The sequence below is a fragment of the Ahaetulla prasina genome, chromosome 10 (genome assembly GCF_028640845.1).
Source record: "Ahaetulla prasina isolate Xishuangbanna chromosome 10, ASM2864084v1, whole genome shotgun sequence".
NCBI classification, from domain to species: Eukaryota; Metazoa; Chordata; class Lepidosauria; order Squamata; family Colubridae; genus Ahaetulla; species Ahaetulla prasina.
Genome location: NC_080548.1, coordinates 11,182,946 through 11,207,168, shown reverse-complemented (window position 1 = coordinate 11,207,168; position 24,223 = coordinate 11,182,946). Strand labels below are relative to the sequence as shown.

The 24,223-nt window shown below is 43.0% G+C and overlaps 1 protein-coding gene across 3 annotated transcripts in view; it reads right to left on the bottom strand.

The window, feature by feature from the left end:
• Window positions 1-220: 220 nt before the first annotated feature.
• Window positions 221-24,223, bottom strand: part of CLSPN (claspin) — a 46,691-nt gene continuing 22,688 nt past the window's right edge. For 2 of the 3 annotated variants that reach the window (XM_058196303.1, XM_058196305.1), the window contains exons 13-25: window positions 22,920-23,125; window positions 20,749-20,909; window positions 19,748-19,962; window positions 18,000-18,105; window positions 16,146-16,233; window positions 14,554-14,687; window positions 13,916-14,080; window positions 13,256-13,377; window positions 10,932-11,062; window positions 7,953-8,049; window positions 3,334-3,416; window positions 1,625-1,786; window positions 221-1,040 (exon numbers count right to left, since the gene is read on the bottom strand). In XM_058196303.1, the coding sequence (XP_058052286.1) occupies window positions 930-1,040; window positions 1,625-1,786; window positions 3,334-3,416; window positions 7,953-8,049; window positions 10,932-11,062; window positions 13,256-13,377; window positions 13,916-14,080; window positions 14,554-14,687; window positions 16,146-16,233; window positions 18,000-18,105; window positions 19,748-19,962; window positions 20,749-20,909; window positions 22,920-23,125 (1,781 nt within the window). In that variant the 3' untranslated portion in view covers window positions 221-929. The remainder of the gene's footprint in view (window positions 1,041-1,624; window positions 1,787-3,333; window positions 3,417-7,952; window positions 8,050-10,931; window positions 11,063-13,255; window positions 13,378-13,915; window positions 14,081-14,553; window positions 14,688-16,145; window positions 16,234-17,999; window positions 18,106-19,747; window positions 19,963-20,748; window positions 20,910-22,919; window positions 23,126-24,223) is intronic. The other variant, XM_058196304.1, reaches the window with a different exon arrangement.

The window sequence follows — 24,223 nt, the reverse complement described above, 5'->3', positions numbered from 1 at the left end:
CTCCTCCAGATTTCAAATGGAACATACAGTAGAACCTCTGGTCATGACCATAATTCGTTCCATAACTTTGGTCGCAACCTGATTTGGTTGTGACCTGAACCTAATTTTGGAAATTTGGCGCTTACAAAAAAAAATGGCACAGAAGGAAAAATTGGCCATGGGGGAAAAAAAAGTGAATTTTTTGGTCGGAACCAGATTTGGTCGTGGTCAGAAGCGTTCGTGACTAGAGGTTCTACTGTAGGTGTAAACAAGACGTATTTCATCCAGACTTCCTTTTCTCCCCCATTTTGTATGCTTTAAAATGTGCATAAAAACAGGTATAATTTAAACAAAAGTAGAGGCTGCCCTCCCCGTTTTGTTCTTGACACAAATTCAAGATCCTTGTTTATTTATAAAAAATTAAAACGCCAGCAGGAGATAAAAACACAGGGAACAACAACAAAAATACATATATATATATACATTGCAGATATAGTCTATAGTGTGAATTTAGAAAAATTAAAACCTTGATTAAAAGTACATCAGAATTTTCCAAAATATTGAGGGGAAAAAAGTTATATATACATATATACATACAGCCTCCATAGTGATTTTAAAACCCAGCCACTGGGATCCCAATGCTTCAAACTTGGCCCCAAAACAAAGCACTGTTTTAGAATTGACTTAGGTCGAGTAAAGTCCCAAAGAAAAAAGAATGAATTAGAGAAATGCAGGCTTACTTAGTGCTTGAGTCAGTACTGTAATGACAGAGAGCAAAAAAGTATTTTTTCCTTGTTTCCCAACTAATACCTGAGGACTGGAGAGGAATATTAATGCCGTGTGTTCTACAACGTAGGTACTGCCCATCTAGCAGAGATTTGTGCATTGTCTTTACAGCTCTGCAAAATCCAAAATGTGGCTGAACGAAACCATGCAACCAGCACTTTTTTTTACCTCTCCAAATACTGGAATATACTTCGGGTTTCTTGAACTGACGTGCTGTCAAGTCGCAGCCGTTTAGGAGAAGGCACAGCGACAGGAGGTAGAGTTCTTCTCTTGACCTAGAAAATGGCAGGAAGTAGTTTAGTTTCAAAGATTTTCTAGATGACCTCAGTCAGCTTTGCTGGCTGAGGAATTCTGGGAGTTGAAGTCCACAAGTCTTAAAGTTCCCAAGGTTGAAGACCCCTGCCCTAGGGAACGAGGCTGTTACAGAATCTGGCAGTCCTGCTAGAAATACTTCAACACCTCGTCCCAGAGGGGAGCAACAGAAACAGGCTGTGAAGTGAGTGTGTGGGGTCTCTAACAATGCTGATTGTGTCACCCAGTCCTTACTAATTATGTTACCTAGTTTAGGTAACGAAACTTCTGCAAGAAAACAACCAAGCTCAGACAGCACCAAGGACCCCACTCTTCAAGCCTAACAGCACTGAAATAACTTTTTCAGTGGCTGGCTGGGGAATTCTGGGAGTTGAAATCCAGACAGGCTAAAATTGGTGAGGTTGAGAATCCCTGGCTTAGAGGGAGGGAGGTGAGGAAAATGGATAGATGGATTTCATAGAGGGATGGATGGACAGATACAGAATAAATAAGAACAAAACACATGTTAAGTAACATATTTCCCCCCTCAAATCCATCAGATTTCTACCTGGGGTTTGGCTTTCTCTTTCATGCCCTCGCTCTTAACTGGGGACAGAGTCTGGAAGACAAAATTCCTTGAGTTCCTGGGGGCATTCGGGTTGAGATCAGACATGGCTGCCAATTTCTGCAGGATGGCTCTTGGTTGATTTAGCAGAGATCCATTCTTCAGCTATCAGTTAGGGGAAAAAAAAAGTTATCCAAGACTCGTATTTAAACAACAGGACCGCATATCATTTCAGCCCTCAGGAGCATAGAGTCCACCTTCTCCCATCTCACAGGCAGGGCAAATAAGGAAGAGCTGCACTTCAATTCATTTTTCTCTCTCCTAATGTCTGCAATAGGGATGCGGTGGCTCAGTGGCTAAGACACTAAGCTTGTCGATCAAAAAGTCAGCCGTTCAACGGTTCGAATCCCTAGTGCCACGTAACGGGGTGAGCTCCCGTTCCTTGTCCCAGCTTCTGCCAACCTAGCAGTTCGAAAGCATGTAAAAAATGCAAGTAGAAAAATAGGGACGATAACAGCTCTCTGTGTGCCTTTGGCATTTAGTCATGCCGGCCACATGACCACAGAGACATCTTCAGACAGCGCTGGCTCTTTGGCTTTGAAACAGAGATGAGCATCGCCCCCTAGGGTCAGGAACGACTAGCACATATGTGCAAGGGGAACTTTTACCTTTACCTAATGTATGCAAGCCATAGTGGAAGCATATCAGGAACACACGAGCTGTGCAGCAGTGAAAGAGGGAGCAAGTCCATGGACACATTTAGCCTGGTTTGTCTACCCTAGGGCTCTTGAAACTTGGCAACCTGCTAGTGGGAAAATTCTGGGAGTTGAAGTCCACAAGTCTTAAAGTTGTCAAGTTTTGGGACCCCTGATCAACATGTTATGGCCCACCGGCGGCCAGCAGAGCTGGCAGCAGAGTCAGAGAGTGAGGAGGTTGGGAAGGAACTTGGGCCAGTCCTGGGGGCTAGGGAAAGCACGAATGAGGGCTCTGTGTCAGAGGCAGCGGCGGAGTTAGACAGCAGCGAGGCAGAGGAACAGCTGGGAGCCTGTTCCCAGTGCACGCACAGAGCTGCTAGAAGAAAAAGAAAAAAAGCAGGGTTGACTCAGGAGTAAAGCTACACCTTGGAGGTGATTGGCCCCTCCCATAGGAAATAAAAGAGGAGCAAACAGGGAGTGGGCTTTTGCAGGAAACAATTAGTTCGTTCCGTGATTCTGAGGGACTCTGTGCCAAGTTTTGCCTTGTACTGCGGTTGGAAATAAGTTACGTGGCAGCTTGCCAAATGAGATAAAGTGTGTTGAGAAATATTCCTTTGAAAAACTGTTCAGACAAACCTTGCTGACTATGAATGAACGTAATTCACAGTTGTGTAAATAAAAGAGGTTTTGCTGGGACCAATTCCTGCCTCCTGCTTGTTAAGGGTCAGCACACTACCCTACTAGTGGCATTTCTCCAAGGAGTTGCTGGCAGTGAGAGACTATGCAACTGGAAAAAACAGGGCTGAACCTGGGATATTTTTCACGGGGAAGCACAAGGCTCAGCCATTAGATACACAAGCTTCCCCATGCAATCAAGGCCTTCTGTGACAGCCCAACCTCTGGGGGCAATCAGCTATTTATTACCAGAGAAAGGAAGCCCACCTCTATTGTAAAGAAAGCTTTCTACTGGCGATATAAATTTAAACAAGGAATCGTCCATCCTCCGATGATACTCACCTGTGGTTTGCTGCCGGGCTGGAAACTTTCAAATGGATTTCTGGGTAGTGATTTAATTTCCTGAACAGCTACTGGAGAGGGTGCTAGGAGGGCGAAGAAGAAAAACAGAGAGAGAGAGAGAGAAAGGAAAGCTTTTCAGAAGGCAAAGCAACAACAGGAAAAGTTGCATTGTCTGCTTCTTCAGCCGTTCATGCAGTGTTAAAGCAGAGAGATTTTACGTATGGAGAAACGGTTTCCCATGTGGGCACTCACAGGTCAGGACAACCAAATCCAAGGACAACCAGGATTTGGAGACCCTCCTTGACCATTTCAGAGTTGCTTTGAGGACAGTATCCCTGAAGTCACATGACCATGTTTTTGACAGTTTTGCCGAAAACCAGCATTTACTTAACAGTTTTCAGCAAAACTGGGGCTTAGCGAACCACCGGTTTTCTTTAAAACCACCGTATTTACTAACATGAATGCCACAAAAACAGTTGTAAAATTGTTTTTGGTCATATGGGTGATTTGATTTATGACTGTTGTGTCTTATGACTGTTGTGACTTATGACTGTGATGGACAGGCTCCATTATAGCCGCAATCTGGGGTCTACCTATAAAATATTTTATTTTAAGATCTTTTACAGAAACCACTTTTAGAGAAGCAGGGGCAACTTCGGGGTGTTATGTGTGTGTTTTTTCAGTGATGCTGCTATCCTTGATGCTCTCTGAGCTTGGTTGTTTTCTTGCAGACAAGTTTTGTTACCCTAACTAGGGAACATCATCAGTGCTAGTAAGGAGTTCTGTTTGCTGTCAGTTTATATTCCGCTGATTTGCCTGTCTGTGTAGGTGGGGGTGATCTTACAGATTCTTTGGTGGGGCTGTTTACTGATGGCTCCTTGGCAGTTTTTTGATTGGGGGTATTGCTTACTTGATTATTGGTCTGAGGTTAACCTTGGAATTAAATCTATGCTGATCTGGGTGCTGATTCCTGGCGGAGAGATGCTGGAGTCTTTTTTGTTTTCTTTTGGGCTGGTTGATTGTCTCTTTTGCATAGTCTATAGATCAGTGGTGAAATCCATATTTTTTTACTACCAATTCTGTGGGTGAGGCTTGGTGGGTGTGGTGTGGCTGGGTGGTGGGCGTGCGTGGCAGGGGAAGGATACTGCAAAATCCCCATTCCCTCCCCATTCCTGGGGGAAGAATATTGCAAAATCCCCATTCCCATCCCACTCTGGGACCAGCCAGAGGTGGCATTTTCTGGTTCTCCAAACTACTCAAAATTTCCGCTACTGGTTCTCCAGAACCTGTCAGAATCTTCTGGATTTCACCCCTGCTATAGATGTTGTTAATGTCTATGTGTCTATCAATGGCTGATTTCTCAGAGTGCCAGGCTTCTAGAAATTCCCTGGTATTTTTGGACTTGGCCTGGTCTAGGATGGTCACAATTGAATCTACAGTTAAATCTGTCTAAATGTTGTGAAATTAGAGAATTTTCGTCATGCCTTCTGACTGCCAGTTGGCGTTCGTGAATTCGTTCTGCTAGTCTTCTGCCCGTTTGTCCTACATGATGGTTCTTGCAGTTCTTACATTGTATGTTGTAGGTGACTCCCGTTTTTGTGTTTTGATGATGTTACCTAGTTAGGTAATGAACTGTCTGCAAGGAAACAAGCAAGCTCAGAGAGCACCAAGGACCTCTCATTTCAACCCTGATCTACAAATATTCTCCTTTATAATTTTATAAAGTGGCTTTGGGGTGAGTTACCAACTGTACGCTGATGACACGCAGTTGTACTTTTCCACCCCAGGCCACCCCAACATAGCTGTTGAAGTGCTGTCCCAGTGTCTGGAAGCTGTACGGGTCTGGATGGGGAGAAACAGACTCAAACTCAACCCCTCCAAGACGGAGTGGCTGTGGATGCCAGCATCCCGGTACAGTCAGCTGCAACCGCGGCTGACTGTTGGGGGCGAGTCATTGGCCCTGATGGAGAGGGTGCGCAACTTGGGCGTTCTCTTGGATGGATGGTTGTCCTTTGAAGAACATTTGACAACCGTCTCCAGGAGAGCTTTTTATCAGGTACACCTGATCCGCCAGTTGCGCCCCTTTCTTGACCGGGATTCCTTATGCACAGTCACTCATGCTCTTGTTACCTCTCGCCTGGACTACGGGCCGGGATAGCTCAGGCAGTAGAGAAGCCTGTTATTAGAACACAGAGCCTGCAATTACTGCAGGTTCGAGCCCGGCCCAAGGTTGACTCAGCCTTCCACCCTTTATAAGGTAGGTAAAATGAGGACCCAGATTGTTGGGGGGGCAATAAGTTGACTTTGTAAAAAAATATACAAATAGAATGAGACTATTGCCTTATACATTGTAAGCCGCCCTGAGTCTTCGGAGAAGGGCGGGGTATAAATGTAAACAAAAAAAAAAAAACTACTGCAATGCTCTCTACATGGGGCTCCCCTTGAGGAGCACCCGGAGACTTCAGTTAGTCCAGAATGCAGCTGCGCGGGTGATAGAGGGAGCTGTTCGGAGCTCCCATATAACACCAATCCTGCGCAAGCTGCACTGGCTGCCTGTGGTCTTCCGGGTGCACTTCAAGGTGTTGGTCACCACCTTTAAAGCGCTCCATGGCTTAGGACCGGGTTACTTACGGGACCGCCTACTGCCCCCGTTTGCCTCCCACAGACCCGTGCGCTCTCACAGAGAGGGACTCTTTGGGTGCCGTCGGCCAAGCAATGTCGGCTGGCGACCCCCAGGGGACGGGCCTTCTCTGTGGGGGCTCCTACCCTATGGAACGAACTTCCCCCTGGACTTCGACAACTCCCTGACCTCCGGACCTTTCGCCGCGAGCTTAAGACCTACTTATTTGTCCGCGCGGGGCTGGCATAGAATTTTTAGATGTTTTATGGGTTTTAATTTTTAATTAGTTTTTTGGGTTTTAAATGTATTTTAAATTTTGGGCCAAATTTAATAAGTTTTTTAGCTATTGTTTTGTTTGTATTGTGTGTTTTGATTGTTGTTTTTATATGGCTGTTCACCGCCCTGAGTCCTTCGGGAGAAGGGCGGTATACAAATTAAAATATTATTATTATTATTATTATTATTATTATTATTATTATTATTATTATTATTATTATTATTATTATTATTATTATTATTATTATTACTTTACTAATAATTATACCTTACTAATTTTAACATAATTACACAATGTAAGCCGCCCTGAGTCTTCGGAGAAAGGCGGGATATAAATGTAAAAAAAAAAAAAAATCAGTGCTAGAAATTTTAGGATAACTAGCACTGATGATATTACCTAGCTTAGTTAATGAACCAAGGAGACGTCTCTTCAGCTTTGAAACGGAGATGAGCACTGCCCCCTAGGGTCAGGAATGACTAGTACGCATGAGCTAACCTATGTCACTTTTTAACCTAGGAATATTTAAAATGATGTAATGATTTTTGATGGATGTTCTTAACTTTGGGGGAAGGAAGTAAGGGATACAGAGAAAAGGACAATTGGACAAAATTAGCAAGGATGAATCACATTTATTTGGCTGGCACACACAAAATAAGTTGTTTTAAAACCTGGAAGAAAACCAACATTTCTTGTCTGTGTCTCTCTCTCTCCCCCCCGCCCCAAAAAATGTGTGTGACTCAGCCTTACTAATTTTAGATAGTTGGCCAAGAGAGAAAGGGAGAGTTCAGGGTTGTAGATTTTCCTTAAAACCATGGTAAGCTTATTAAAATTGCCTTAATTTTGATTTGGTTCCTGGATCTCCAAAATCATCTCTTTCACTCAAATTTTTGACCAGCCCAATGTAGAGTTCATATCTGTCTAATTTATTTTATCTAGTAATAATCATCCATTTCCAGGAGATTAGAGGGTAATCTCAAAATATTTTTTCCATGGTAGTATTGGAACTTTCTGACTCCAAGAATCTAGTCAACTTCTAATTTATTACGTTTCCAGGGCACATTTGAGTTACTGGTTTCTTCTTCAATTTTTATTTTTTTATTATTATTATTATTATTATTATTATTATTATTATTATTATTATTATTATTATTATTAGTAGTAGTAGTAGTAGTTATTATTATTATTATTATTATTATTATTATTAGTAGTAGTAGTAGTAGTAGTAGTTGTTGTTGTTATTATTATTATTATTATTATTATTATTATTATTATTATTATTATTATTATTATTATTATTATTATTATTTTCCCCATGTTTCAATTATCATCTTTTATTTTGTGGTTTGATATTATAACCAGCTAGGAGTCTCTCAATTATGGCAGGTTAAAAAAAACCTCAAATCAATCAACAAAATGGTAATTAGAATATAGCAATGATTTTTTGCTCATTGCAAAAAATTGCAGTTGAAATTCAGTGATAAGGAAGATCACTGAACTGAAATTGAAATTCAACTGAAATTGAATTTCAGTGATATTGAAATTCAGTGATAAGGAAGATCTAGGGAGCATAAAGAGATGGATCAAAAACATGGATTGCCCTGCCTTGATTTTTTTTTAAAAACAACAACAACAGCCGATTTGAAAAAAAATAATAATCACAGAATATAGTCCTTCCTTCTTAAGGTGTAACTCTGCCATTCGTAAAGGGGGAAAGAAGGATACCTTTCTTTTGTAATGACTTGTTGGTGTACTTTTTGGCCAATCTCATGAACTGGCTATCCTCGTCCGCATCCTCCTCCTCTTCCTCTTCTTTTGTAGACTGTGAATAAGCAGAAGAACTTGCATCAGGCAAAGTAGCAAGAGACAGAAAAAAAATTCTATGTTGAACAAAATCACTCTCTACTAATCCAGGGGTCTCCAACCTTGGCAACTTTAAGCCTGGTGGACTTCAACTCCCAGAATTCCCCAGCCAGCTTTGGGGGAATTCTGAGAGTTGAAGTCCACCAGGCTTAAAATTGCCAAGGTTGGAGACCCCTGGACTAGTCGGTACCAGTCTTTAAAAACACTGAGTTAAGAGCGTCTGTGAAAACCAAGCCATTTTTGCCAATCATGAGAAAGGGGCAAAACATCCCATTTCGCAGACAAAACACTGTTCATTATGTTTGAGTCTTATTTACCATATTTTTTGGAGTATAAGACGCACCTTTCCCCCCCCCAAAAAAGAGGGTGAAAATCACATGATCAAAATTCGGACATTTGGCAACCGCCTCACATTTATGACGGTTGCAGTGTCCCGGGATCATGTGGCTCTCCTTTTGCAACCTTCAGACAAGCGAAGTTCAATGGGGAAGCCAGATTCCCTTTGCAACCTTGTTACCAAGGGCAGTGATTCACTTAACCACCGTGGCAAGAAAGCCTGTAAATTGGGGCAAATGTAACGAATGTCTCACTTAGCAACAGAAATTCTGGGCTCAGTTTGGGGTTGTAAATTGAGGACAATCTATATTTATTTATAAGACTTACCATATTTTTTGGACTATAAAACACACCGGAGTATAAAATGCACTAAGATTTCGAAGAGGTAAACAAGAAAAAAAAAGTTTTTACCCTCCCCGGCCCCCAGGAGCACTCTGCAGGCCTCCCAAACCCTCTGCGCATCCCGTTTCTCACAAAAACGGGGCCTGCAGAGATTTGGGAGTCCTGCAGAGTACTCCTGGGGGCCGGGGAGGGCAAAAACGCCCGTTTTAGCAAAAAACAGGCCCGTAGACGACTTAAAGGCCAAGCTGGAGAAAAGGACAAGGTATATATCTATGTGGTTGCTAAAACTGAACACTGACTTGACTATGAATCAACAAATCAATCAATTATTACTATTGAAATGCTGTATCTGAATACCCTTTGAGTTGTATATTATCACACACACACCCTTTTATTTATTTTTTGCTTTGAAAGCTGTTGCTCTGCAGTTGATAAAACCAACTAGACCAACTCCTACAGAGACCTTACTTTACAGGGCCTCGTTAAACACGTATGTTCCTATAGGTTCCCTGGGAGATATATTAAAAAGAAGGAATAAAATTATCTGATCGTTTTTCTCATCTCCCATGGAGGCACTCCACAGCAGAATCATCAAACTGGCAAACCACCCAGGCTAGTGGTGTCTATTCTCTTAGTTCAAATCTATATTTGAACTAACCCAGAGGTCTGCAACCTTAAACACTCAAAGAGCCATCTGGACCCGTTTCCCACAGAAAAGAACACACTGGGAGCCACAAAACCTGGGTGGGCATGGCCAACTGGACATCACTCACTTCTACCAGTCACATGACCACCACCCCTAGCCAGGCCTACCCAGCCAGTCATCAGGGCAGAGAACTGGTTGTTAAAACCGGGAACCACAAAACCCTTTTGACATCTCTCCCTCCCTCCTCTCTCTCTGTATCTCTCTCTCCCCCTCTCTCTGTATCTCTCTGTCTCTGCCCTGGCTGTTTCTCAATCCCCGGCCATCACCCTTACCTTCTCAGGCCAGGCAAGAAGTGACTGGGGTGGGGGGGTGGCGAGTGGTGGGATACCAGACAGGGAGCCACAGCAGAGGGCCCGAAGAGCTGCATGTGGCTCCGGAGCCGCAGGTTACTGACACCTGAACTAGACCGTAAGGTATACTACTATATCCTCCAATTTACCTGCACCACAACAACCCTGTAAGGCAATTTGGCTGAGTGCCCAAATCATCTGCTAAGCTTTCATGGCTGATGTCAACTTGGACCTCCCCAGTTCCCAGGTCCAGCCTGAGTCTCAAAAGCTGCATTTTCCCCCCTCTCTCCCAAGAGGAAAAAAATGCACTATTCCTGCAAGAATAGTCAGCCGCTGGAGAATAGTTCCAGATATTAAAAAAAATATTAGTGCCATCATTTCTTTCTTTCTTGTGGACTTCCCACTCCTTGATACTCACTTTCCCCTGTTCCTCTCATGTGACAGACTGCTGGGGAAGAAACAGGTTATTTCCAGTGGTAAAATTCAATTTTTTTTACTACTGGTTCTGTGGGCATGGCTTGGTGGGCATGGTGTGCGTGGCAGGGGAAGGATACTGCAAAATCCTCATTCCCACTCCACTCTGGGGCCAGCCAGAAATGGCATTTGCCGGTTCTCCAAACTATATAAAATTTCTGCTACTGGTTCTCCAGAACCTGTCAGAACCTGCTGGATTTCACCCCTGGTTTTTTCCCCTCCAGTACTTGCTAATAAAGAGGTTTTGAAATTAAGCTGAGAACCATGTAACATTAGGCCAAGGGCTTCTAGCCTAGGCTGCCTGTTCTCCTGGCCTACTCTCGGGAATACAGGTAGTCCTCAACTTATGACCACAAGTGAGCCCCAAATTTCCATTGCTAAGCGAGACAATTGTTCATTGAGATTTGCCTCATTTTATGAACCTTAGTAACAAGGTTGTTAAGTGAATCAGACGTTACTTATCAGAAGGTTGCAAAAAGTGACCCCGTGACCTTGGGACACTGCAGCTGTCATAAAGACATGCCAGTTTCCAAGCATTCAAATTTTGAAACCTGACCACGGGGCTGCTGCAAGGGTCTTAAGTGTGAAAAATGGTCATCAGTCGCTTTTTTGAGTGCCGCTGTAATTTCACAGTCACTGAAACAGTTGTAAGTCGAGGACTACCTGTACATGAATTGGTACCATGCTGGTTACCTGTTCTCGAAACCACTGTTCTCGTTCAAAGCGCTCCTTCCTCCACTTGGCCTCTGTCTCTTCAAAGTGATTTTCATTCTCATCCCCACTGTCAGCATCCTTCTGAATATCGTCGCCCTCAGGAAGGTCATCTGGGAACGCAACACACGAAAGGAAAATAAGCTCCTTTCTCCTCCTTTAAGTCTCAGTATTCATTTTAGAAGAAAAAGGGTCCTTTGAGAAAAAGCATCTGGACTCAGAGGAGAAGGCATGAGATCTGTGACCAGGGCAAAGTGATAATGGATATAGAGTGAAAAAAAAAAAGGGGGGGGGAATGGGGCAGACGGAAGCTGTTAAAATGAAAATCCCTTTCAAAATTTAACATTTAACTTCCCTTAGAATTCCCAGACAAAACATGAACATTATGGCAGAAGAAGATTGAAAGCTGACCCAACTAAACAGTGGGAATAATACAGAGAATATATTAGAATCTGACCATTTTTAAAAATTGTACACTTTTTCAACTTAAGAACTTTCAAAAGATACAGTAGTGGCCAAAATTGTGGAAACCTTTTGAGAAAAGTGTATTTTCCAAAACTAGCTCATAACACCACTTTTTTTGGAGTAGTATCATAAAATTATATATCAATGGAAAGATAATTTAATCAAGAATGTAATGCAATAACCTTTATGAAGGATTTGCTATTAGAATAGCAGTTACAGTACAAAGAAGAAAAAACGAGACATACAAAAATTATCACCATGTCAGTCAATACTTAGCTGGGTAACCTTTAGCATGAATGATAGCCTTACAACGTCTTCCCATGGAGTGAACCAAGTCTTTTAGTTCTGCAGCTATTATAATGTGAAACCAAGATTGAAGGATTGCTTCTATTAACTGGGTTTTATTGCTGGGTTGCTTCTGACTAACAAGTTTCTTTAGTCGGCTCCATAGATTTTCAATTGGGTTAAGGTCTGGGCTATTCCCAGGACATTCCAGCAGTGGGATAGGATTATCTTGAAACTCCGAAAAAAGTGCTGTTGTTAGTCATCAAACCTCAAAAATACATTTTTCCCAAAGGTTTCCACAATTTTGGCCACTACTGTAACAACATCAATAATGTCTTTTCCAAAACGATGTTTCAGATTTGAATTTAAAAAAGGAATTAAGGAAAATAAGGAATATATTAAGGAATACTACTATTCCTTAGGACAGTATGAGAATCCAAATCAACCGTCATAGGTTGTACAGGTAGTTCTTGACTTAATGAACCCCAAATTTCCATTGCTTAAGTGAGACAATTATTAAGGAGTTTTGCCCCATTTTATGACCTTTCTTGCCACATAAAGGTTGTTAAGCGAATCACTGCAGCTGTTAACACGGTGAAGTGAATCTGGCTTCCCCATTGACTTTGCTGGTCAGAAAGTCACAAAAGGAGATCACATGACTCTAGGACATTGCAACAGTCATAAATACATGCCAGTTGCCAAGCAGCCAAATTTTGATCCCATGACCGTGGAGATGCTCCAAGCATCATAAGGGTGAAGAATAGTCATGTCACTTATTTCAGTGCTACTGTAACTTCAAACGGTCACTAAACGAAAGGTTGTAAGTGGAGGACGACCTATATCTCCTTTCTCTTACTCAGAAGACCTAATCAATATGACATTAAGCCAGGCTTCTCCGAAGGGGAGTCTTTCCAGATGTGTTCAGATCACTTTTTCTAGAACTCAGAATTCTGGAAGCTCATCTGGATGGTTCTGGACTCCACATGAGGCCATATTTTCATGGCCTTCTAGAGCCTTTGAGATTTCTGCTAATCTAAGATTTCAAAACCTGTTGCCAGGCCCTGCCTCTCCTCCTTTCCCAAGACAGTATAGACTCTTGAAACATGGAATTTCAAAAAGAACCTTTTATTGAGATGAAGTGATAGCAGGACAGGCGAAGCAGACTCTAAATTCCCTGCTAAACTACACAGTTAGAAATAGGGCTTTAGAATCCCTCCCTCCCTTCCGAATGTGGATTCAGCCAATCCACAGATGTGGTTGTAATGGCTGTCTTGAGAAACAGATAAGGATCTGTTCCCATGGTCTTCTTCCGCTTTCAACAAACTGAAACAATCCACATGCCTCTCCCTCCTTATTACATTCTCAAAAAGGTGAGAATACTGCAGGGCGCTTAGGCACCAGGAAGAAGGTTATAAAATACAGCTTATCCCCATGCTCCCCCCTCCCTCTGTATGAATGGCAGTATCACGTTAGGGATCTGACACCTGTGAATACGACATATGTATATTATCAAGCTTATCAAAACTTGATGAAGACCAGCATACTACTCATCATACCTATGTTCTTCCATCGGAACCTCCTCATCCTCCCAGGACCATCACTGTGAAGGTCTCCATCGAGAAGGTACCTCTCCTGATACAAGCGCAACTGCCGTTTATCATCATCGAGTATCATTTTCCTAGAAAGGAAGCAGGCCAGAAAAGGGAACTTGACTAGTTTCCATTCAGAAGATCTCCACAAAAACTGAAGCACAACCAGGGGTGAAATGCTCCCGGTTCAGACCGGATCACCACATCTGGTAGCGATGGCGGCGGGTGGTTTGGAGAACCGGTAGCAAAAATCCCTCCCCCACCCCGCCCATGCCCAGCTGAGCTGTGCAATCATCAGAGGGTTTTTTTTCTTTTTCTTTTAAAAGCATTTTTTCTTCAGCTGAAAAAATGCTTTTAAAAGTAAAAAAAAAAAAAAGCTCTGATGATCGTGCGGCTCAGCTAGGATTGTTAGAACCGTTTAAAAGCATTTTTTTTACAACCTCTTCGGCTGAAGAGGTTGTAGAAAAAATGCTTTTAAAAGTAAAAAAATAAATAAATTTGGCCATGCCTACCCAGTCACATTACCGCCCACCAAGCCACGCCCACATAACCGGTAGTAACAAATTTTACATTTCACCACTGAGCACCACCATAGATCAGCGCACTGAGTTGCAGCCAGATACTTACATGTGGATTTTATTGACTTGATCATGAAGTTCTCCATCTGCTGGAAGAACCTCATCAAGAACGTCTTCTTCATACTCATTGAGTTCCTCACCATCATATTCATCTTCACTTCCCCCTTCACTGCCCGACAGCTCAGCCTCATCTTCCATGAAATCTTTTAAATTGCTGAAAGGGGTGGGGGAGAAGAATGCAAGTTGAGTTCCAAAGGAATGAAAAGCAATATTGTTTACAGAAGCTGGCAAGGATCTCCAGGAGGGGATCTTTTCTTTCAGCTCTGCTATTAGAAAATACTTACAAGCAACACAAGAGTTGCACTGAGATTCATATGTGGAAACTCATTTCTAATTTGGAAAAATATAGGAAGACAAATGGAAGGTCGGAAGCAAAGTCCAAGCTAAGATAGTTGGGCTGCCACAATACAGCTTTATTTGTAATATCAGATCATTCCTTCTGCATAAATTTTAATAAGCTTCTCAGACAAGCTGCTTTGAAAGGTTCCTTAACTTTTAACTTACATTTAAATACATTTCAGTTCCTTAGGCTATTTTTTTCCATTTTGTTTTATGAAGTTTCATTCTGAATTAAAGGATTTAAAGATTAAATCAACTTTGCCAGTAAGTTTAGAAAGCGGTATTTACAATTTATTCTTCCTTCCTTCCCTTCGCTTCAGCTCTTCTTCTTCATCATCAAATTCTAACTCATCACCTCCTTCTTCCTCCTGATCACTCTCCTCCTCATCCTCCTCTTCCTCCTCCTCTTTGCACTTTTCATCCTATGAATCAGAAAAATATTATCAAGTTCATGAATTCTTGAAGCATGGCAACATATTCTTTAATATTTGTTCTTTTCTTTAAGATATTTTTCCCCCTTTGGCCGAGTTAATGTAATCATTCTTCTCCTAATGGACAATTATCGTTATATTAAACTGGGAGCAAAAGGAAAAAAAGCGAGATGAGCAACCCAGAGTAATTTCATCAATGGTTTTGTTAGGAGTAAAAAAAGTGCCTAGGACAGTGGTGGTGAACCTGAGGCACATGTGCCAGAGGTGGCACTCAGAGCCCTCTCTATGGGCACATGCGCCATCGCCCAGCCCAGCCCAGCTCCATTGTTTCTCCCTCAGGGGGAGAGAGGGAAGGAGGGAGGGAGGGGAAGAGCGAGAGGGAGGGAAAGAGAAATGATATTGTTGCTAAACGTAATATTTCAACAGCAGAAAAAAAATGAAGGGGCATAAAAGTGCATTTATCACGTTTTTCGTAGAACAATTAGCTGAACTCTGTCTTGTTTATCATTATTTTAGGTAGTAAAACCTCATTATTCAGGTTAAATTGCCGTATTGGCACTTTGCGATAAATAAGTGGGTTTTGGGTTGCGGTTTGGGCACTCGGTCTCTAAAAGATTCACCATCACTGGCCTAGGATTTAGTGCTGCTCCAAAACACAGGAGTTACCTGTTGAAATTTCAAAGATACCAAACAGGTATCATAGAACCTGCAGATATAGCAGAACATGGCAGTGAGTGGGGAAGCTTCCAATTTGCTCTTTTCCAAACCAAACAAAGGAATGATAAAGCACAGGCAATCCTCGATTTGCATCTACCATTGAGCTTAATATTTCTGTTTCTTAGCAAGGCCATTAAATGATTTTTCTCTGTTTTACAACTTTTTGCTACAGCTGTTAAGCAAATCACTGCAGTTGCAAAGCAAATCATGAGGTCATTAAGTGAATCCGGCTTCCCCCATTGACTGCTTGTCGGAAGCTGGCTGGGAAGGTTACAAGTGGGGATCACATGATGCCCTGGATAATGCAATGGTCATAAACACATCCCAGTAGCCAAGTGTCCAAATTTTGATCATGTTAACATAGGGAGGCTGCAACAGTTGTAAGTGTGAAAACTAGTCATAAGTCACTTTTTTCAGTCCCGTTGTTATTTCGAACTGTCACTAAATGAATGATTGTCAAGAACTACCTCTGTGCAAAATAAGAGAGAATAATGAGCATTTACTTAATATGAACTATCTTATATTTATTGGACGATAAAGTTGTTTAGTGCAGAATTATCTTCTACTTTGCCAGAAAATGGGTGAAAATAGGAGCATTTTTAAATTGACCAGCTGAACAGAAAATATTGTAATTGCTGCTGAATTAGGACTGGAAACCGTGTTTCAGGATTGGACTGGCATGCGTGCTCTAGGCTCCGTTTGGACCTTGCTCCAATTGTGCACAGTACTTACTTCTTCCTCACTGTCAGAAGGATGATCGTCTGTTAAAAGCTGGAACTCCCCAAATTCCTCTTCTTTCTCTTTCTCTTCCGCCTCCCTGCTTGAAAAGTAAGATTTTTGATTTTTTATTTAAAAAAAAAGAAAATGCAGCCAGGAATGTAGCTAATTGGATACGCCAGTTTAATGGCTGAATGCTTTGACTTAACCACAACAGACAAACAGTTATTGGGTGCACTGATTTTTATTTAACATGCCCTTTAAATTGGTATGCCACTCAACAGGAGCGCAAGGAGATATGATAGTGGTATGTATCTTTCATCTAAAACAGGGGTGTCCAAACTTAGCAACTTTAAGACTTGTGGACTTCAACAACAAAGCTGGCTGAGGAATTCTGGGAGTTGAAGTCCACAAGCCTTAAAGTTGCCAAGTTGACACCCCTGATCTAAAGCATAAACAAAGAGAGGGAGAATTCCAGAATGTGGTTGCCAGTACTGAAAAGCCCATGTCTAATTCTGTAGGAGCCATCACAACAGACTCTAATAAGGCTGGCAGAAAAAGGACAGATCCAGCAGGGAGCTCATCCAGGCCTAAAGTGATTTCTTGGTAAAACTAGTTTCTTGAAGTAGCTTTGAAAGGCATATTATTGATTAAAGATCCCAAATGGTTTATACCAGTGATGGCTAACCTTTTCCGGACTAAGTGCCCAAAGTGCGTACGTGCCTGAACCCCCAAAATGCAATGCACGTGCACCCCCTGTGCATGCGTCCTGCCCTCTGCACATGCATGTGCGGCACCCTGTATGAGCCCCATCCCATCGCATGTGTGTACCACCTGCATGTGCCCTGCCCCTGCATGTGCACCTCCCCCGCTCATGTGCGGCTAAGACCCAAAGACCAGCTGGCTGGTGGGAGGCACGCGCGCATGTGCGGCAGAGGTGAACTGAGGCGACGGCTCGCGTGCCCACAGAGAGGGCACTGCCGTGCCACCTCTGGCACATGTGCCACAGGTTCGCCATGACGGGTTTATACAATGCATTCTACTGACATACATTTACCATACATCGTTCTCAAATAAAGGTAAGGACGCTTTATACAAATTCAAGCAAAAATCACAGGCGACAGAGACAAGATCTGCCTCTCATGAGAAGAATTGAACTGGGAAAGGAACCTCTGACTAACTAACAAAGTTAGTTACTCTGACTAACAGAGTATTCCGGACAGAAAGAGAGCCAAGCATACTCTGGGACTCATGAGCAAACCAAAACGCCCAACATTGAGAGATTAACCTAACAGCGATCCACATCCTTTCATTGCTATAAACATAGCTATTTTTTTTCATCTCACTTCCAGTAAAAAGATAAACATAAAGAGGGGAAAAAATGCTGCCCCTTGTTTATGATCCAGCACAAAAGGAATTCCATCCTGTTAAAAAGCTGTGATGTTCAGAGATTATTATTTTTTTAAAAATCACCTGATTAGATTTTTCTCCCCCATCCAAACCTGAAACACTCAATATGCACATGCTTCACTAACCAACATCTTATTGAGCCATAGTGGCGCAGTGGTTAGAGTGCAGGACTACAGGCTACTTCTGCCTGCTGCCTGTAATTTGACAGTTCGAATCTCACCAGGCTCAAGTTTGACTCAGCCTCCCATCCTTCCGAGGTAGGTAAAATGAAGACCCAGGTTGTTGGAGGCAATATGCTGACTCTGTAAAACCACTTAGAGAGTGCCGTAAAGCATGGCAAAGCGGTGTATAAGTCTAAGCACGATTGCTATTATTATTTGAACTTCACAGCATCTTTTATATTTACCTCTCTGGGATGGTTTTGTAAAGCTAAATACTTTGCATGTCTCCATGCCTTACCTCTCAGGTGGAAAGGAGTTAGAAAAGAGAGAGAGGGGTTCTGCCCCTTTGGTCCTCCTCTTCTTTTTCAGTTTAGAAGTGGCTGACGATGCCTGAAGAGGAGAATCTGAGAGATCGGAAATAAGAGGTCTTTAGAACAGAATCTAACTGCGGATCTAAATATAAACTACTCCAAAGTTTTACTTCTTCCGCTACTTTAAATGGGGCGGGGAAAACTAACCCCAGACACAGATCAGATCTAGCCCAAATCATTGTTTGCAATCTCTGAATTCTTTTCAGTGGTGGGTTTCAGCAGGTTCTGATTAGTTCTGGTGAACCGGTAATGGAAATTTTGAGTAGTTTAGAGAACCGGCAAATACCACCTCTAGCTGGCTCCGCCCCCTTCTATTCTCTGCCTCCCGAGTCCCAGCTGATCGGGAGGAAATGGGGATTTTGCAGTAACCTTCCCCTGGAGTGGGGTGGGAATGGGGATTTTGCAATATACTTCCCCCAGGAGTGGGGAGGGAATGGGGATATTGCAATATCCTTCCCCCAGGAGTGGGAGGGAATGGAGATTTCACAATATCCTTCCCTTGCCATGCCCACCAAGCCACACCCACAGAACTGGTAGTAAAAAAATTGGATTTCACGACTGAGGGGTGAGGGGGAAATGGAAAATCCTTGGAATAGAAGAGCGAAGAGATTAAACACTCTTAAGTTCAGTCAACTGGAAAAAATGATGTTGAGTGGTAGCCTTAAGTGCTTCTACTGTTAATTATTTCACTTTTAAAATGGCTGTTGCCCTGGAAGCAACAAACCTTGAATATTTGGCATCCAAGGTAAGAGCCAGTCTGAAACAGGGGTCAAATATAATTTTCACAAAGGGCTTGGAAATCCTATTGCCTGCATTTTGGTTGACAAAAGGTGAGCGCAGGATTTAGCACCAAGCTTGATGAAGATGAATGAAACATAGAATAATAAGGTTGGAGAGGACGTTGGAGGTCTTCTAGACCAGGGGTCTCCAACCTTGGTCCCTTTAAGACTTGTGGACTTCAACGCCCAGAGTTCCTCAGCCAGCTTTGCTGGCTGAGGGATTCTGGGAGTTGAAGTCCACAAGTCTTAAAGGGACCAAGGTTGGAGACCCCTGGTCTAGACCAACCCTCTGCTCAACAGGAGATCCTTATTTTTGAAATCCTCCAGTGATGGAGCAGCCAGTTTCCAGAAGTAAACTGTTTCAGATTAATTGTTCTGTTGAGAAATTTCTCCTTTGTTCTAGGTTGGATCGCCAAGGATCTTCAACCCGTTATTTCTCGTCCCGCCCTTAAATGCTTTGGAAAATAGATTAAACCCCCTTTTTTCTATGACAATCGCTCAAGTACTGGAAGACGGCTATCATATTACCCCAATCCTTCTCTTTGTTAGACTAGACACCACCTAGTTCCCTCAGTCATTCATCATATGGTTAAGCCTCCAGACACCTTATCATCTTTGTTGCTCTTCTCTGCACTCTTTCTAGTGTTCTAAAACAGGGGTCTCCAACCTTGATCCCTTTAAGACTTGTGGACTTCAACTCCCAGAGTTCCTCAGCCAGCTTTGCTGGCTGAGGGACTCTGGGAGTTGAAGTCCACAAGACTTAAAGGGACCAAGGTTGGAGACCCCTGTTCTAAAACATCTTTTTTATATCACGGGGACCAGAACTGGACCCTTAATTATATTCTTAATTATAGCAATTATCCCTCCTGTGCTTTTCAGAGGAGATACCAACTCACCCTGAGATGGAAATTTTCCAGAGCAAAGATGGAGCAATTCCTCCATGTCTGACTTCTTGCCACTGCCTGGGTTAGGAGATTGTTGGTTCTGCCCAGAATACAGATCAAACAATTCACCCATGTTGGCATCCATCGCATTCTCGTCCATGCTGGCCAGAGGCAGACGGCTCTTGCAGGACTGATATTTGTTCCGGTGAGGGCCAACGTTCAAAAACCTGAAAATCAAGACGGGTTTTTATTAGGTGCCCTTAAGGCCAATTCAGATAGTTTCCTCCCACCACCCTCAATAGGATTTGTATAAACCATGGTTTATCCAACAGAGAGCAACTGCTGGCTGCATCCAAAATAAACAAGCCAACCACCACCAAGTGAACCCTCTCATTTTTGGACTCGGAAATCCATTTAAAACTGTGTTTCCCAACCGCAGCCCTTTTAAGATGTGTGGATTTCAACTCCCAGAATTCCACAACCACCAATATTCGCACACATCTTAAAAGGGCTATGGCTAGGAAACACTGACAGAGAATAATGTGACTCAGAGTAAGTTCCAGTTCTTATAAGTTAGCCCTTTTAAGTTAGGCCAGTGGGAGGATAAGTGTGCAAGGATTTCAGGAATGCTACTTTAGAAAATGAAACAGAGCAACGGAATCTTTAAAAATCTGCCAAGTTATCCTTCTGCCTTTTCTTTTACTGAACCGAATCAATATAGCGGGGTGTCAAACTTGCGGCCCACAGGCCAGATGCGTCACGCGCAGGCCACGCCCACCCCCGTTTTAGTGAAGGGAGGGGAAGTCACGATACGTCACGTGACGACACGATAATGCGAGTTGGACAACCCTGCAATATAGGGTTATTTTGAGTTTCTTTCTCCTGTCTTCCTTTCTCAGGATCGATCTGAGTACAATTTTCTTTTAATGGCTCCTGCATAGCTTCATCATTCGCACTGGTCTATATCATCTTTTTTTTTTTTAATTGATGCTTTGTGTTCTTCTGCTACCTACCCATCTGCATCAAGCAACTGACTCTGCGTGTCATCCTCTAGGGAGAACTGAAATTGAAACCTTCCCCCGGTTGGAACTGGGCTTTTCTCCTCAGGTGTAACGTTGTAGAGATCCTGGGAATCTTCTATGGGTAGCGATGGCTCCGAGGCTTTTCCTGAACTCTGCGTAGATCCCAAACAAAATAGAAATTCATTATTAATGCAGGCCAGATCTTCAACCAACATCAGAAGGTAAATAGGTAAGGTAAGAAGAGGAGACAGAAGAAAGGATACCAGAAGACATTTGAAATTACAGGTAGTCCTCAACTTACAATCACAACTGGGACTAGAATTTCCATTGCTAAGTAGAGCAGTTGTTAAGTGAGCCACACCCAACTTTACAACCTTTTATGCCATGGTTGTTAAGCAAATCACAGCTATTATTTATTTCAAAAATTTATATTGCCGCCTACTCACTCGCAGGTGACTTGTTAAGTGAATCGCACGGCCGTTAAATGAATGTGGCTTCCCCCATTGTCTTTGCTTATTGGAAGCTGGCTGGGAAAGTCACAAATGATGGTCACATGACCCGGGAGGCCGCAACCATCGTAAACACATGCCAGTTGCCCAGCACCCGAAGTTTGATCATGTGACCCTGCGGATGACTGGTTGTTAAGTGCCATTGTAAAGTTTTGAGCAGTCATGAAACCAACGGTTGCAAGTCGAAGACAACCTGTAATTAACAAAACAAAGACCTGCAGAATAGCAACACCTGTACAGGTCAGAAGAATCACATGCCTGGGAATCATTAGGAACCTGTTCACAGAGATGGAGATCATATTAAGAAACTGCCCTGTTCAGCCCTGGACTTTTTAAATAATTTCTTGAGCGGAGTGATCACACCTTCCCTCAAACCATGGCTTTTTCAGGGCAGGGCTCAAAAACGGTAAATGATGCCCTAAACTGCAACCTAGTTATCTAGATCGAGATGAAATGCTATCGGTTCACTCTGGTTCAGGTGAACCGGTAATTAAAAAAAAGCTACCAGTTCCTCCCAACGGGTATTTCCGATGATCAGCTGTGCCATGTGATTTAGCTTTGCTAGAAAGCAGGAAATCCTTCTAAGCTAAATCGTGCAGCACAGCTGATCCCCTCTCTCACTTACCTTCCCAAGCTTCCTTTTGGTGTGTACTGCACATGCACGTGCATAGCACGTGTTTGGTGCGCACTGTGCATGCAGTCCATGCTTGGCACGCAGCACGTGACCAGCGAACCAGTAGCAAACCAGTTCAGATTTCACTACTGATCTAGATCCATTTCTTTGTGGGGTGTGTTTTTTCTTTGTTTTGCCTGCTGGCAATGAATGATCAATGCTGTGAAGTTAAGTGTCCACGTTCCATATTCCTTCTCCCATATTGCCCACCTCCTTTCAGTCTCAGTTAATTTCTTGGAGATGTAGGCGTAGGGTTGCAGGTGATCCTCTGCGTTCTTTTGGAGGACGACTGCGGCCACTGCCACATCGCTGGCATCTGCTTGAATGGTGAATTGATGCTCTGGATTTGGGTGTTTGAAGATTGGCTCTTTGGCAAATAGTCTTTTGAGTGCCTTGAATGCCTTCTGGCCCTCTAGGGTCCACTGCAGTGGTTTAACACACACCCCCATCCCATTTTTAATAGTTCAGAAATCAGAAGGGCGATTTCAGCAAAGGAGGGGATGAATTGTCTGTAGAAGTTTGTGAATCCTAGGAAGCTTTGGAGTTGCTTGCGGGTGCGAGGAGGCTGCCAGCCAAGGACGGCTTTGACTTTACCAGGGTCCATCTCTTCGCCCTCAATGGAGACTCGATACCTCAGGTAGCCTAGGCTGGACTGGTGAAATTCGCATTTAGATAGTTTTGCGTATAGCTTGACCGCAAGGTGTTTCTTGAGCACCTGGCACACCAGGCTTCAGGGTTGCCAGTAAGAGGAGGACAACCCTAGTAATCATTGATACTCTTGGTGGTATTAGAGGGATGGGCAGGGAGGAGCGGGATTCAAACCCCAGCTCAAAGATTCAAAACCTTCTCCAGAAACTTTCTCACACCATTTAAAACTTGCAACACTTTCTTGATCCTTTCGCATTGTGTGCCTTTGTACTCTCACTAATTCATTTAGCATTAAACGTAAATGCTTAAAGACTAACGCAACCGTGGCTTACCTTAGAAGCTGAGCTGATGAAACTTGTTTTGAAGAAGCCCGGAGAAGGAGAGCGGGCTGTTCCAACCACAGAGAAAAAGTGGCCTCCACGTCCCATCTGCTTATTGCATGGCTGATAAGAGGGAATCATGGAGCCGATGAGCTCAAAGCTGCTGTTGTGGCTGTTCTCCTTTGCCAAAGTTGGCAGCAAAAATGAATCTTCATCATCTAAGAGAAGGAAAAGGGCGAGGGTAGAAAACATGATCAGTTTTAGAGAAATAATAGGAGTAAAAACATTCGGCACTTTCAGGATATAGTGTTCAAAATCATATTTCTTTACAGTTGAAAGAAATAATCCAATCAGTGGCACCTACAGGCGGACAAAGGAAGTCTGATGAAAGAAGTACAGGTAGTCCTCGACTTACAACCATTTGTTTAGAGAATGTCCAAAGTTGCAACGCCACTGAAAAAAGTGACTGATGACTGGTTTTTCACACACCAGCATGGTCATATGAGCAAAAGTTGGAAACTTGGCAACTGGCATGTATTTATGACATTTGCACTGTCCTGGGGTCATGTGATCACCATTTGTAACCTTCCCAGCTGGCTTCCAACAAACAAAGTCCATGGGGGGGGAAGCCAGATTCATTTAACAACTGTAAAAAACGGGGTCTCGATTCTGGCCATTAGTCGAGGAATACCTGTACTGTCACATTGCCACACAAGCCCCCCCACCCTCTTTTCCAATGGCATCGCGACATCACATTCATCCCCAAAGGATCAGACGTCACACGGCGACACAGCTTTCAAGACTTCTGATGAAAGAAGCAAGAGTCTAGACCAGGGGTCTCCAACCTTGGCAACTTTAAGACTTGTGGACTTCAACTCCCAGAATTCCTCAGCCAGCTTTGCTGGCTGAGGTATTCTGGGAGTTGAAGTCCACAAGTCTTAAAGTTGCCAAGGTTGGAGACCCCTGGTCTAGAAACTCTGCTGAACCCTGGCTAACTTCCATCTTAGTGGGTTAGTTTATTGTGTGAATCCAGACTTTTAGTTTACCATTTGGTCTATTCTTGCAAACCCATAAAATCAATTCATTCGGGTACTAGATCAATTACGTAGGTGACCAAAAACTATGAATGAACTAGGAGGCTGGAACTGCTGTATAAGGCAGCTTCTTAGGTTCCCACGTGTCAGCGTTCCAGAAAAAAAAAACCCAACTCCAAGTAAAAACTCCGAAGCAAGCATCTTTCAAAGTTCTATTTACTAGGATAGGTAAACTGGCGCATCTGGAGAAAACCCGAATCTGAGAGGTCTGGGTTTTCCCTC